The sequence below is a fragment of the Drosophila suzukii genome, chromosome 3 (genome assembly GCF_043229965.1).
Source record: "Drosophila suzukii chromosome 3, CBGP_Dsuzu_IsoJpt1.0, whole genome shotgun sequence".
Classification (NCBI taxonomy): domain Eukaryota; kingdom Metazoa; phylum Arthropoda; class Insecta; order Diptera; family Drosophilidae; genus Drosophila; species Drosophila suzukii.
The window spans coordinates 35,895,026-35,910,397 of record NC_092082.1 but is presented as its reverse complement, the minus strand read 5'-3'; the positions used below and the strand labels follow the sequence as shown (position 1 = coordinate 35,910,397).

Below are 15,372 nucleotides of genomic sequence, written 5' to 3'. Positions count from 1 at the left end.
TTATTGTTTATCACAGGTCATGTCTGGTGAGAGATACAACACTGTGGTGTGTTTTGCCAACGGATGTTGGCTAGTTTTTTAAATTCTCCTTTCCTGGGAGGAGCGGCATGATGGTGCCCTGCCTGGCTAACTCATCCACTGTTGCCTACAATATCCCAGTGACCCGGAACCCATATTGGGCTGATAATAAACTGACTAACCATCTCGTGGAGAGATCTGCGACAGTCTGCTATTGTACGGGAGTTGGTGCTTGTCGAGTAGATCGATTTAATAGCCGCTTGTCTGTCACTATATATATTTAGTTGTCCTCTTTGGGGGCTTATGTTCCCTAAACAGTTTAGCGCTTCCTTTATAGCGTGGACCTCCGCTTGGAAGATGCTGCAGTGGTATGGGAGCCTGAATGCCTTCCTAATATTAAATTGTTCGGAGTAAATGCCTCCGCCAACTTGTCCTTCTAATTTGGAGCCATCTATATAGAAGCAGATTGCTTCCGTCGTGCCCGGTCGGCCCTGCTCCCTTTCCTCTCTCTGGAATCAGGGCCTCAAAGGGGGTGTGTTTGTACTCAAGGGATTTGCATAGATCCGTTTTCTTCGGAATCGATTTATCATGCTGGAGAATCTTAGCATGGCCATAAAATTGGGTTTCCACTGCCCGGTATCCCTCAGTCGAATAGCTGCCGATTTGCTCTTTTCCATGCCTGCTAAGTCCAGGCTAGGGAGGTTCCAGATCGCATTCAGCGCTTCATTCGGGGTGGTTCGAAGGGCTCCACTAATACACAAAGCCGCCATTCGCTGTACTTTGTTTAGGGGAGTCTGTATGCATTGTTTGTGTAGAGCGGTCCACCACAGAGTCACTCCGTATAGTAGGATTGGTTTGACTACCGCTGTGTACGAGTATATCCACTTGACAATTCTAGGGGACATGCCCCATCTTAGCCCAATTGCTTTTTTACAGGAGTAAAGTGCAATAGTCGCTTTCTTGGTTCTCTCTTAGATATTTAAGCCCCATTTGAGACGCTTATCTAATACTAACCCCAATTATCTGAGGTGACCGGTAAAGGAGAGACTACAATTGTTAAGAATAGGTGGGTTGAGTTGTGGGATTTGGTATCTACTTGTAAAAAGAAGTTCCGTTTTTGAGGGATTTACCCCGTTTCCTATCGTCCATTCCTATAGTATTTTTAGTTTAGCGGTCATAAGATCGCAAAGTGTTTGTGGATATTTTCCACTAAATATGATAGCGACATCGTCTGCGTATGCCACTACACCAGCAATGATCCACGTATTGGATGAGTCGGCGGACTTCAATCCGTTTTTGACATCTTCGATGACCCGCAGGTTGTAATTGTTCACCCTCTGGAGATGAGGTATACTCTGAACTTTGTCGTGACTATTTATGTTAAGTAGCGGTGACCCCGCTATGCCTTGCTTCTTTTTAATATCTAACGCTGGCTCACATATTTCGTGCCTTTGGTGATTGCGGAAAAGCGGATGGTGACGAGGTATGTTCCGCCTATAACGATCTCTGGGCCAACGTCTGTCCTGACTGTTGCTGTGCTCTCGTTGATGATTATGATTCAATCATCTACTTGCGTAATAGGCTTCAGGTGGCTTGATTGCGTGCAGCAGAAGGCTGCGCCGCTAGCGTCTAGTGCTCGTCCACAGGTGTCTTGTGCTGTTAACTTACAAACGGATGTGAATGTTGTAGTTACGCACTCGTTGACTGCTATTACGTCATTTTTGCATTCTGCTACGGTGTTATCTGATAGTTGCAGTGTGACCGAAAAGATGGTGCCTCTAGTACAGATTAGCTTAACTCAAGGGTAGGCTATGAGTATATGAATTATATTCTCCGTCTGAAGGACTTTAATTTTCGATGCTTCGGTTAGGCTAACTATGGGAATGAGTGTTCCTTTAAAATTGTCACCAAATCCTTGTGATCAAAAATATTTGGATTTATTATTTCAGCTCTAGCCAATGTAATTGTGAGTATCAAGTTTGAAATTTGATTTATTAATATTATATTTCTCGCTAATAATATTTCATATAAATGCAGTGTCAGCTCATTCTTTTTTGCTTTAATTATTTAATTAAATTAGTTAAATTAATTAATTAATCCGCTTTTGTGTTTCCGAATTAATCACTATTTGCCTAATCAATTAACTGGGATTCGGAACAATTATCCTTCTCGAAATCGGCCGCAAATGGCGTGCCAGCGATTACCTTGAGTGCCGAGCCTAGGAAATCTAGACTTCTTCCCATTCTATGGTGCCCTTTTACTACGGCAACAAACTTCTAAAATGCTCTATATCCACATCTAGTAACTTTTGCATATTCGATTGAGGGAATAACTTTGCTTATTCTGCGGTCTCATCTATCATACTGGCATAGTTTTGTCAGGTTACTTGAATGCCTGAAATAGTCCGTTTGTTCCCATACCAATACCTTTCCGTCTATCACCGGAATGTAGTTAAAATGAAAATAGTTGACAATCCGACAATGAACTACCCCCAACAATAGAATGACTGCAAGTTTAATCCTTCAAAAGTTAGAGCAGGAGGAAATAAAGATAGTCGTTCGTTTAAATTTCAATCTTAGCCTATGCGGTCTTATGGACCACCCTCTCTTTAATAAGAACAGACGTTCCCTGGTCTGTTTGAATCGTTTCCTTGACTGTCATTTGACTGTGACATTTTTTCACGCTAAAAGGGCTTTTAATTTCTGGAGGCAGTGTCGAGCTGCAGTTTTAGCCAGAAGTCACCTCTCGCGCGCTCGCACTGCCCTCTGTACTCCCTCTCCATCTGTGCCCTAAGTCTCCGCTCCGCTCTGGAGCGCCTAAGTTAAGCTAGACTTAAGCAGTTCAATTTTCATACTGACAATAAACACCCACGCACATCGAGTTAAAACCCCAACGTACTCCCGGGATTTTTGTACCTTCGTTCTTCCAATTTCAGCGATCAAGCCACCCCACCCCAACAATGATAATGCTCTTCTGACAACTATGTGGTCATTGCGGCTTTTCTACAGCATGTTTTCCTTTTGGAAGCTAATGCGCTCATGGACAATATAATAGGTGTGTTTTTTTTTCATTTTTAACTTTTTATTTCTAATTCTTATCATCTCTAATCTCAACAAAACAAACTTTTTTCAAAACTTATATTAATTGTCTTTAAACAAAAAGTAACAAAGGTTTCACAAACCCTTTCATAAACAACTAAATTAAATATTTCCTTAAATCCTCAAATTTTGGCTGGACACAATAATAGGTGTACAAAGATAAATGTTTAAATTAAATCAGTATTTCACTATGTTTGGTCTTTTTTTATATTAAACTAAGTATCTGGTAGCTAATAGCCGGTATATCCGCCATTATTTTGCAGGACTTTCTACATTCGTCTTGGCATGGAGGATATTAGCTTGCGACATGTGCCAATTGGAATATTGTACCATGCTCTTTGGACAATATCCCAAAGTTGACTTTTATTTTGACATAAAGTCTTTCCCACCTCTCTTTTGAGTTCACCCCAGAGATTCTTGATGGGATTAAGGTCCGGGGATTGACTTGGCCACTCAAGAACATCCACATTTTGCTCTCGGAACCAATCCTTTACTACTCGAGAGGCGTGCTTCGGGTCATTATCCTGCTGGAACTTCCATAAAAGTGGCATATCATACTCGGCATATGGTAGCATCATCGTCTCCAATATATCTTTGTAAACAAATCTGACCATTATTCCGTCAATGCGATGAATCGGACCAACACCATACCATGAAAAGCAGCCCCAGACCATTAGGCTACCACCTCCATTTTTCACAGTCTTATATGTGTATTTAGGATCAATTTCTTTGCCATTCGGACGACGAACATTCCTTTTGGCATCATTTCCAAATAAATTTATTTTGGTTTCATTACTCCAGAGGATATTACGTCATTTTTTCTCTCCCTCTGGTCCGCACCAGGTTCTACGATCTAATGAAATTTTTTTACTCATCTGTAAATTTGCCGACCGAAGCAAAGGAACCCTGCGAGCAATCCTACCTGGTAGGTTTGCTATTGCCAATCGTCGCCTAACGGTCCGTGATGACTCAATATTCCCAATTTCATTGGCAATCGTCCTGGAAGACTTGAGCGGGATTGGTTCCGAGAGCAAAATGTGGATGTTCTTGAGTGGCCAAGACCTTAATCCCATCAAGAATCTCTGGGGTGAACTCAAAAGAGAGGTGGGAAAGACTTTGTCAAAATAAAAGTCAACTTTGGGATATTGTCCAAAGAAGATGGTACAATATTCCAATTGGCACATGTCGCAAGCTAATATCCTCCATGCCAAGACGAATGGAGAAAGTCCTGCAAAATAATGGCGGATATACCGGCTATTAGCTACCAGATACTTAGTTTAATATAAAAAAAGACCAAACATAGTGAAATACTGATTTAATTTAAACATTTATCTTTGTACACCTATTATTGTGTCCAGCCAAAATTTGAGGATTTAAGGAAATATTTAATTTAGTTGTTTATGAAAGGGTTTGTGAAACCTTTGTTACTTTTTGTTTAAAGACAATTAATATAAGTTTTGAAAAAAGTTTGTTTTGTTGAGATTAGAGATGATAGAGACTTTATATCACAAAGTCCAGTACACAGATGGGCAAAGAGTTTTACTTGTCGAAAGAGGGTTTAGAGGGTTTTTCCGCGGAAATGCGTGGTTAGCATTTGTTAAATTTAAAAGTTCGGCGTTTTTTTTACAAACACAGTAGCCTTTAACGTGTAAAGTGTTGTGCTATAAAAAAACATACGAGCTTTTCATAGCTGTCAAAATAATAAGCATTTTTAAAAAATCTACAATAGTATATAATTATTTTTATACAAATATCCTCAATGGACAGTTATTCTTTAAGAACTCGCTTGATTACGGATAACGAACATATAACTTTACAATGTGAATCTAAACTTTGGATTCTAAAGAAGCCACGGCCCAAGGGGGATCAATTAATGGACATTTTTTGTGGTCATTTTTTCTTTCCTTTCTTGGTAAATCATACCGTGAGTATAGGGGTATATTATTTAATTATGGTTTCTCTAAAAAGTGTCTAAAATTGCAAATCAGTTTTAGAGCTAAAGATTATGCCTATTCCTTTTCGTTGTCAGTATTGATGGTTTCTCATACTTTTATTGAAATGCAAGTATTTAATAAAACAAAGAAATCCCGCGCATTGGTTTTGGTAGGCAAATCTAATATTCAACAAACCCCGCGCGACTTTTTTCAAACCAATATTGGCCTAAGATGTGGGTTATAAATACTTACATTGCCTTCAGGAGTATTGATGAGTGGTTTGGGTGTCTTCAAAAAGTGAAACGCGTTAAAGATTTTTCGCTAATTGCAATACTTTTTCAATGTTAGGAACCACTAGCCGCAGTTGTCTTTAGACAGGAATCCATAACCCCATGAAATTAAGAACAATTTTCAAAATGGTAATTTTTTGTATAGGAAATCTTAAAAAGGTTTACTTTAATTTTTACAGCACAACACTAAAAATCGTAGAAAAGGCAACTATGTTTTTATAGCAAACAAGCAACTTTAATATTGCATTACAAGAGCACAATGCATTTCCGCAGACAAATTTATGCACGTAAATTTTTGAAGAAATTCCGGCCAATCGATTCTAATATTTTTTGGGGAACATACACCTGCTCTTGACTATTTCAAAATTTAGTAACGCCATTTTAAACTATAAGTTAGTTCAACATCATCCCTTAGAATCCCTTAAAGATTACGTTCTTTTTGTAGTGTTGCACGGTTTTATTCCAATCGAGTTTAGTACTATGATAATATGGTTATTGTTGGGCGGAGTTCATTACCTCATTGAACCGATAAGATTTCAACACATAAACAAATACGTCCATGGCTAAGAGTCACATTTTATTGAATATTTATGGGATAACCTTGAATTTTATCGAACGTTTAAGAATCTTTAGGAATACCCAACTCAGAGTTGCTCCATTGCTTTGGGTTAGGATAATCGAATTCCCCCTGTAAAATATGTGTTTAATATAATGCAAAATATATGTAAATATCGCTTATTAGTGAAAGGGTGACTTATCTATGATGAAAAACTAAATTTTTGAGTTGAAGATATATGCGTACAAAATATGAGCCTGAGATTTGTAAAAGTTGAATACTTAAAATGTGTTCACAGCACTAAAATGTTTTTTTTAGATGCATCAGTTTTTCAGTAAGTGAGCGATATTTAAGTTAAGATCATACCGTTATATGGTCGGGCTCATGCCATAGGTGCCAAATTACCCACCACCACATAGCTCCACCAACAGTCACAGCACCAATTTTGGTTGCACTTGAATGCGCCGGTGGGGCATTACGGTAGGAGACACTAAAAATCTTATGTAAGTTCATATAAAATTAAAAATTTGGTTTGGGAAATAGAACTTACACATGACTTCCTCTTTGAATAAATGTATGTGCCGGACTCCTGCGACTTAGACAGCACATTGAGAAACCCAATTTTAAAGCAATATTCATAGTCCGCAATAAACTTGTTAAGATTTATCAATCGGTTTTTAGTCAGTGAATCAGCGTGACCGCGCCGGACCAAACGTGAAATACCAATTTGGTCTCAAAAATATACTATAAACTACTATTTCATATTTTACAAAATACCACTATAAATAATAAATAAAACAAATTATAATATGTTATATGTAAAAATAATAATTGACTTATTATATATAGAAAAAATAGGGTTTTTCCCATTGCAAAAAATGTTTGTATTTTATTTCATTTTACAAGATTATTAATATTTCAGTCCAACATAAAACTAAAACAATATGCATTCGTACAGTGGTGGATCTAGGGGGGGCGAAAGGGGCAAGCGCCCCGTGCGCCAAATCTAAGAGGCGCTAAATCGAGTCCGACTAGCAATATAAGGAATGTGCCGAAAAGAAACTGCACACTTTCTTTCTACTATAACTTTCATGTTTTTTATTCGATTTCAATTTTTCTTTTTGTTTTTTTAAAGCAAAACTTAAACGTTCAATTTTTATAAACAGAATTTAAAAAAAATTAACATCTTATTTTTGAGCGAATTTTTTGTTTAACTCCTCTCATCAGGTTCTGCACACCCTCCTTGGTGACCTTGCCGGCTGCACGCATCCAGTTTTTTTTTCATGTCTATGTTGTTTTGGGAGAGACTACCATTTTTTAATAAATTTCGCTTAACGATGGCCCAATATCTCTCAATGGGACGCAGCTCTAGGCAATTTTGTGGGTTCTCCTCTTTTGAAACAAACTTGATGTTTTCCGCCTCAAGGAGCACACAACCATGAACCAAGACAGGCTGTCAAATTTAGCTATACTATCTATCGAAAATGAAGTAGCAGCATCACTCGACTACAATGATATTATTGCTAAATTTGCGGCAATCAAGGGCAGAAAAGTTATATTCTAAAAGTAATATTTTTTTGTCTTGCAAAAACACAAATAATAATGTTTTTTCCGTTGTAACTGACAAAAGAATCGATATGAAATACAATTCTTCAAACATATAAGCCTTTAATAATTAATAACCTATTTACACTTTAAATACTCCTAATGTTATTCGTACAGCAAATAGGGAGGGGGCGGAATTTTTCGCTTTGCATTTATTTTTTTTTTGTGCACCGGCAGACTCTTCTTTTTTAAATTGCTCCAACTGATTTGTTTTCCGTTTGGCAACAAGACCAGCTGCTTGACAGTAAGACCATACCACATGCATTGCGCGTGAACTTTAGAAACTTCGGTCAGACTACAGAGAATAAGATTTTTCGACTAGTGAAACTATTAGCTGATCTGAGTACTAGGCTTTATATACGAATATATATCAATATATAGCAATACCAACATCTGAGCTGATTATATACCAAAAAGTATATCAAATACCATACTTGGTCACACTGCATTTGATGTTTGAAAAGAATTACTAAGGACTTCCCACTGAGACACCAAAAACGACAAGCCACTTCGGATTTAACATGAACTATGCTCGGCTTCCACTTTTCCACTTCCATTTTCGAATTACGAATGTTACATCCATTTAATACTGTATTTAATTAGCAGATCACTCAGCCACGGTAATCCCGGGAAGTTAGGAGCTCCCGTAGTCAGCAAATTCGAATGTAAGTGTTTAGTCTTTTATAAAAAAAAAAGAGCAGGAACAACGGGGAAGTCCTATGCCTCGCTATCAGATACCCCATATACAGCTAAATAGAGCGCAATTATACCTTTACCGAGATTTCAGGGCGCCTTGGTCACAACTTCTTAATGAACGGACCGACTTTGATAATTTGTATAAATAGGTATTGATAAAGAAAACAAAATCCTTTTATGTGCGTAAATTACAAACAATAAATGAAACACCAAATTAACTGAGTTTTTTATTTAAGGCCTGATAACGATAGGCATATTTTCGATAACCGCCTACCGACGAGCTACGAAACCTAAAAAGTAAATTAAAATGGACCATTAATTTATTAAAATTTTTGTCTATTTATAACATTATTCATCTAACTCATTTATTTATTCCAAAAAATACTCGCAATATTATATATTACTTATTTATGTATACATGCATGTATACATACATAGGGACTTTGACCCGTTTTTTTGTCATAAAAAAATAACTCCTGAACTATGCAAGGTATTCTGATAATTTTTTTAGTGATCAGTACACCCTTAGATTTAGTTTGCAGAAGTGGGGGTGTTGAACACAAAACGAGATCTAAAGAGTATTGAATACGGCACTCTGTTTGTCCCGGCCGTACGTTTGCTTGCGCCACACTTCTAACAGGGCCGCATTGCATATCGAGATGTTGCTGCATAAAAATGATTTTTTTGCAAAAAGTCGCAAAAAGCGATTGAGGATGGATTAATTAAACTAAGAATAAATCACTCTAAAAGATGGTCTAGTCCAGGCATGATGCTTAAAATTCGTCGTAAAAATAACCATTGTCCAAGTTGGAAATTCCGTTTTGTTTTTTTGTGGACTCTGCGTGGGTAAAATTTCGGTTGTTCCCCTCCCTGGGAATTTCGATGACTAACCGGCAGCTACACCGGGCGAACATTAAAGCGTGTGTGCAAACTGTTTTAGGGTCGGTCAGTATTGACAAAAGCAATACAAGTTTGGTAAAATTTGTATTCTGGATACGCTCTGTGGGAATTCAAGTTGCAAATTTTCAAAAATCCCAAGTTTTACATTTCTGCAGATTTTTTTTATTACCTAATTAAATCTGCGTGTTTTATAAAAAAAGCACCCAAATAGCATTCAGGTAGCCGCTGCCAGACACCATATCTTTTCGACGCTTTTTGCCTACGTTGCGCCATTTTTAAGACTTTTACCACTCATGTGTGTTTCCTCTTGTTGCCTCCTAGGCTTGTGTCTAAGGTCTAGCACTGTATGTATATGACATATACGAGTATTATTCTGCATCTTAGGTGTTCTCTTTTAGACGAATTGCTTCCGGATGAACTGTGTTCAAACTATAATAGAAATATGAAGTAAATAAAAATTAATTTTTACCTTTGTGGAATGCTAACACTATTTTTATGGGGTTATGCCAGCTGTTAATTGTTATGATTATAATACGGAGATCAAGCCATTGCTTTGTCAATGCCTTTCTCCCATGGGTCAAACAAGAATAAACAAGGAAGAACGCTATAGTCGAGTACCTCGACTATCAGATACCCGTTACTCAAAGGGAAATGGAGATATGCAAGCAGCAAATTAAATTTAAAAAAAAATTAAAATGCGCCACCTACCGGCGGTAGACAGATTTAAGCGTTATGGGCGTTAGAGTGGGCGTGGCAAATTTATTTTTGGATCAATCGATAGGTATTGACGACACCAATACATTTCAGTTAAAATTTTTCATCTAGCATCCAAATTGTGGGCGTCACAGGTTTTCGCGGTTTGTGGGCGTTTAAGTGGGCGTGGCAAACTTTTTTTTAGGTCAATCGATGGTATTGATGAGAACAATACATTTCAGTTAAAATTTTCTATCTAGCATCAAAACTGTAGGAGTTTCAGTTTTGGGCGGTTTGTGGGCGTTAGAGTGGGCGTGGCAGTCTACTGAAACAAACTTGCGCTGCGTAAGAAGCTCAGGAATCTGTACGCCAAATCTCAATAGCCTAACTCTCATAGTTTCCGAGATCTCAGCGTTCATCCGGACAGACAGACGGACAGACGGACAGACGGTCAGACGGACAGACGGACAGACGGACAAGGCTAGATCGACTCGGCTAGTGATCCTGATCAAGAATATATATACTTTATGGGGTCGGAAACGCTTCCTTCTGCCTGTTACATACTTTCCGACGACTCTAGTATACCCTTTTACTCTACGAGTAACGGGTATAAAAATCTACCATTTAAATGACTTTTAGCTAATATGTTAATAGAAATGGATATGTTTCTTACCTAATTCTTGTGTCAGGGCATAAAAGTGGCGAAGACAGACATTTCTTAAAGGAGTTTTTTATGTTTTTTCTTATTAAATGCATATATAAATTTATGACTATGTTCTCGCAAAGCTCTTTATATGATTAATAAGACCTACTAGTTTTTCCTTTTTAATATTAGTATGTAGTACCAATTTTTTTAAACCCCCTGTCGCGTCCCTGTCATAACATTTTGCAATTGTGTGCCAGAACAGGTGTTTTTGATGTTTTGATAGGAAAAAAAAGCTTTGTAACGAACTGATTTTTGTGGTCTGATCGCTACGAGATTTGTGCGGTCTAGCTCAGTAGATTGTGTGCTCGTCCCACCAAATTTATATAAACGTGACCGACCAGTAGCTCAGTGAGAAAGCACAGAATTCACGGGCTCGTAGTGGGTTTATTGCAAATATTTTATTACAAATGTCTCAATAGCTTGGTTGGCCTTGACTCGTCGCTTGTGACATTCGGTACTTCCGACGGTCCTGATTGACTCGACGACCTCTCGCCTTGATGACTCGGTGCTCCAGTCCTGTAGCTCCCTGAAGATCCTCGCAGCTCCCTGAAGACCCTCGCAGCTCCCTGAAGATGCTCGCTCGCTGCTCGCTCCTGACGCGTTGACTTGGTGACTGCTGGTAACGACTCGGACTCGCGAGGGGGATCAGCCGTACGGGCTTAAAGAAGCGTCACCGTTCTCAGACTAGGGTGAACAGAAGCTGCGCTCTCCAGGATCACTCCTTTCGACACACCGCCGCCTGTCCCTTGCTCTGTCCCGGATGGTCCCACTGGGGTTTCTGCTCAGCCCGCGCGGACAGTTCCACCCTAGCCTCACACTTCTGTGTGTGGTCCGGGATGTGGTGGCTGGCCTGCTGCTGACGCAATCTTGCGCACTGCTCCTGGTGGTGCTGGCTGCGCGGCGGGACGTAGCGTGGCTTTTGGCGCTCGGGGTTCGGGTGTACGCCGCTCCGGGACCTCGCAAGTCGAAACCGTAGGGCTCTCCTGGACAACTCCACTCGAGACCGTACCGATCGACCATTCTCCCTTCTGGCTTGTTTACTCGTTATCCTCTAGGCGTAACGCCAGGACTTTGTTGATAGGGTTAAACCGACCGCCTTGACCTAGCCGTATGATGCCCTCTGGACCTCAGCTACCTGCTTCTCAATTCGGAGATTCATGATATCCCAATCCCTAACGTCTTGACGTAGCAATCTTGCTCCTCGTAGGCTCCCATGGCACTGCTTTTCTTGATGGTTTGACTCCTCGTGATCGACTGATCCAGCTGCCAGCACTCTGCGGCCTTATATAGGGCCTGCGGGAACCGTTATTTCCCTTTTGCGCATGGCCTGTTGGATCTCTCTACTCCGGGTCCAAAGTCCGTGTCTCCTGGTTGATCCACTTGTCCTTCACGTAACGCTTCCAACCGATGTTCTGCCCACTGCTGCTGTCCCGCTGATTCCCGTGATGCTTGCGTTAGGCCTGTGTGCCGCTCCACCGCCGAGATGTGGCACTTCTTCTCCCAATCCAAAGATCACGGGAAAGTCCAAAGTACGGTGGAGTCCCGTTATCCCCACATGGCACTCTTTCTCTGCCCGGCAAGTCTCCACTTTCTCCTTATCCGCTCCTTGGTCTCCAAACTCTCTGGATCTCCATCCTTGGTCTCCAAACTCTCTCGATCTCCATCCTTGGTCTCCAAACTCTCTCGCTCTCCATCCTTGGTCTCCAAGCTCTCTCGTTCTCCATCCTCTCCTCGCCGCGCCGTTATTACGCGAATTCGCCGCGTATCTGGTAAGCGGCCGGCCATCTGCTGCTGCTGCTGTTTATATTTGTGGGGAGTTATTCAACTCCTCACATTCCCCCTCTACTTCGGGAAACATTTAAAACTTGTTCCTACTCTCCGGGGTTTCCTTGCATATCCTAGCCTTCGAGTCCTTGTGATGCTCCCTCCGATTCCCACGTCGCTCCCTCGTTGCTCCCTCGATGCTCCCTCGACGCTCTTAACTCTATTGAGTTTCTACAGCGCTGGTCATCCTCCTCGTAGCAACTTTAAATCTCCCGCGCTGATATTTCCCGTGTTTCCACTGGGACATCGATACTCATGGGCTATCGATCCCCAGCTCGCTGCTCATTGCTGCGTCCCACTCCTTTCCACGGTTCCTCCGCCTGGTCACGCCATCCGTGCGTGATCGATGTTTCTGCGACTGTCGATACCGACGGTGCGGCATTGCCACCTGCTCGTTGCGATATTTCCACCTTTGCCGATATTTCCATTTTCGTGTGCCCATCGATCGCACTATCGTCCAGTGCCAATCGATCGCCTATCGGGGCGCCCCCTTCCCTGGCTCATGGTGATTTCGCAACTTTCTAGGTAAGTTTTCGCATTACTTCACTCCTTTCTATTTCATCCTTTCTCTCTCCATACGACCTCTCTCGCCTCTCGTCTCTCTCTCTCGCCCTTTAATCGTCCTCAGCCGGCTGAGTCTGGCTCCACGCTGGCAACACTCGAGAGCGGGTGCGGAGAGGACTTCGCATTTGCTTAGCAGCAGGTGAGTATTTTGGTATTCGTTTGGCTGCTTCCTGCAGCGCAATTTGAGTTTCAGGATGCCGGAGCTGCCATGTATGCCCCTTTCTTATGGCCCCTGTTTCAGCCGCGTTTCCCGTTCTATGCCGGTTTCAAACTTCGTTTTGTTTTCTTTTATTTTTAAACTTTATTCGGCTGCTCCTCAAACGCTCTCGTGCCCGCAAGCCCCAACCGGACTCGGAACGCGCGCCCTCTCTCCATACGCGCACGCTGCGTCTGCCGCCCAGGATGCGGGCCTCCTTTACCGCCGGTTCCTCCGCGATCCCTTCGGGCCACTCGTGCTCCGCGATCTCTCGCCATTGCTGGCCATTCGGCGCCGACACCGTGCGCGACAATTTCGGGCGTCCCACCACCTCGGACACTTCGGGCGCCGAGTGCTGCCGCTTGAGCGGAGGTCGGCCACCTTCCACGGGTTCGGGCCACACCCAGGGTCCTCGTTCCAGCGGCTCATCTAGCTCCGCAGTTAACGAGGTGCTCCCTGTTGGCGCTGGCGTCGTCGGTCCGGTGCTCGGTGTCGGTGGGGCCCAATGCTCCGGTCTGCCGCGGGTCCTGGGGTCCAGCGGGCTCACCCGGGGACCACTCACCTCCCAGATTCGGGGCTCCTCCGCCGTCTCCTCCGCGGGTCCCTCCGGCCAGGTCCAGACGACCGACTGCTGCCGCCATCTTAGCCCTCCGCCACGAACGTCCGGGTACTGTGGCTCGCGTGGGCCGCCGTTATGTCCGAATGTGTTGTCCCTACGGGTTCCCTGGCTGTTGCTGCGGCGGATCGGTTTGTTGCTGCTGGCGTCGCTCGTGTTCGGGCTGCTACTGCGGTGGTGGCTGCTGCTGCGGTGGTGGCTGCTCGCGTTCGAGCTGCTGCTGCGGTGGTGGCTGCTCGAACCTCGGCGTGGGTGGTCGTGCTGGCGTCCACTGCGGTGATCGCTCGTACCGCGGTGTGGGTGGAGGTTAGGACGCCCGGTCTTCTGCCACTTCTGGTGGCGGGATGCAGGGCTCGGGCGCAGACCTCGGTGTGGGTGGGTACCCCGGGTTCTCCCACAGCTGCCGCTCCTCCTCCTCGGCCGTCCGCAGTTGGTCCTGCCACTCCGGCGATTCCTCCATCTCCTTCAACCGCCGCTCCTGGCTCCGCCGTCGCGCCTCGCACATCCGGCGATGTTCCAACGTAGCCGCTGCCACAGACTCGGCATGGCTACCGGGAGCCTGCTGGTACTGGGGCGGCTCCTCGCTGGCCCATTTGACCTCCGCCGCGCCAGTCGGGATGTAGTTGCCCTGTAGTATCCTTGGAGATTCCTTAGATTTAACTTATCGTGTCCTAGTAGATATTTCTAGTATCCTTGGCGAGTCCCTGGAGTTATCCTTTCGAATCCATGGATGTATCCTTGGAGTGTGTTCGTAGTATCCTTTGAGAATCCTTGGAGATATCCTTGGACTCTTTTCGTTGTATCCTTTGCGAATCCTTGGAGATATACTAGGACTCTTTTCGTATTATCCTTTGGGAATCCTTAGAGATATCCTTGGACTTTTTTTTTCGTTGTACCCTTTGAGGATCCTTGGAGATATCCTTTTGAATCTTTTTGTTGAATCCTTTGAGGATCCTTGGAGCTATCCTTGGACCCTTTTTTTTGTAGTATCCTTTTAGTATCCTTGGAGATATCCTTGGAGATATCCTTGGTTTCTTTTCGTAGTATCCTTTGAGAATCCTTGGAGATATCCTTGGACTCTTTTCGTATTATCCTTTGGGAATCCTTGGAGATAACCTTGGACTTTTTCCGTTGTATCCTTTGAGGATCCTTGGAGACATCCTTGGACTTTCAATGTTGTTTTTCGACTGTTGCGTCCGCTTGCTGTAGCCGTTCGCTTGTGCTCTCCGTTTGTTTTTGTTTCAGCTCGCTTGCGTGTATGGTCCGCTCTTTCTTTGTGTTTATGTGTCGTATTTTGCAGATTACTGGTGACACAAAACCCATGACTTGGTAAGGCCCTTCGTATCTTGGTCGTCGCTTTTGATAAATGGTGTTCCTTGGCCCACACGACGTCACCCACCGTTGGCGTCCATTGTCTCCTCCTTAGGTTATAATGCCTAGCCTGATCCTGGGATGCTTTTTCCAGATTCCGCCTTACAATCTCGAAGATTTCTCTGAGTTTGTTGGCCTTCTCCTCCGGGGTCTCAGTCGGTCGCCCCGTCCCTACGGTCTCTCTGTCTTATATGGCGCTGGGTAGTTTTGGTTCTCTGCCTTGGGTAACGAACGCCGGTGTGTAACCTGTGGATTCTGAATCGCTCGTGTTTACTGCCAGCATGATGTCCGGCCATTTTTCGTCC

The 15,372-nt window shown here is 43.0% G+C and overlaps 1 protein-coding gene across 3 annotated transcripts; it reads right to left on the bottom strand.

Annotated features, from left to right (window-relative positions):
* Nucleotides 1–3,707: 3,707 nt before the first annotated feature.
* On the bottom strand, nt 3,708–6,643 carry LOC139353289 (NADH dehydrogenase [ubiquinone] 1 beta subcomplex subunit 2, mitochondrial-like). 3 transcript variants are annotated; one of them, XR_011604487.1, is made up of 4 exons: nt 6,447–6,643; nt 6,263–6,386; nt 5,303–6,028; nt 3,708–3,722 (listed from the first exon to the last, which is right to left on the bottom strand). XR_011604487.1 is itself a non-coding variant. In XM_070997048.1 (3 exons), the coding sequence occupies exons 1-3, from the start codon at nt 6,533–6,535 to the stop codon at nt 5,960–5,962; spliced, it is 282 nt and encodes a 93-aa protein (XP_070853149.1). In that variant the 5' UTR covers nt 6,536–6,641; the 3' UTR covers nt 5,897–5,959. The 3 variants fall into 3 exon arrangements, 1 of the variants encoding a protein (XP_070853149.1); XR_011604488.1 differs by lacking the exon at nt 3,708–3,722 and adding an exon at nt 4,330–4,344; XM_070997048.1 differs by lacking the exon at nt 3,708–3,722 and having other exon boundaries at nt 5,897–6,028; nt 6,447–6,641.
* Between the last annotated feature and the right edge of the window lie 8,729 nt (nt 6,644–15,372).

Excerpts from the sequence above, each read along its gene's own strand:
- LOC139353289 (XM_070997048.1), bottom strand. The coding sequence starts at position 6,535 with ATGAATATTGCTTTAAAATTGGGTTTCTCAATGTGCTGTCTAAGTCGC. Across the intron at positions 6,387-6,446 it reads ATTCAAAGAGGAAGTCATGT|TGTCTCCTACCGTAATGCCC; the intron begins GTAAGTTCTATT and ends TAAGATTTTTAG. Across the intron at positions 6,029-6,262 it reads ATGAGCCCGACCATATAACG|GGGGAATTCGATTATCCTAA; the intron begins GTATGATCTTAA and ends CATATTTTACAG.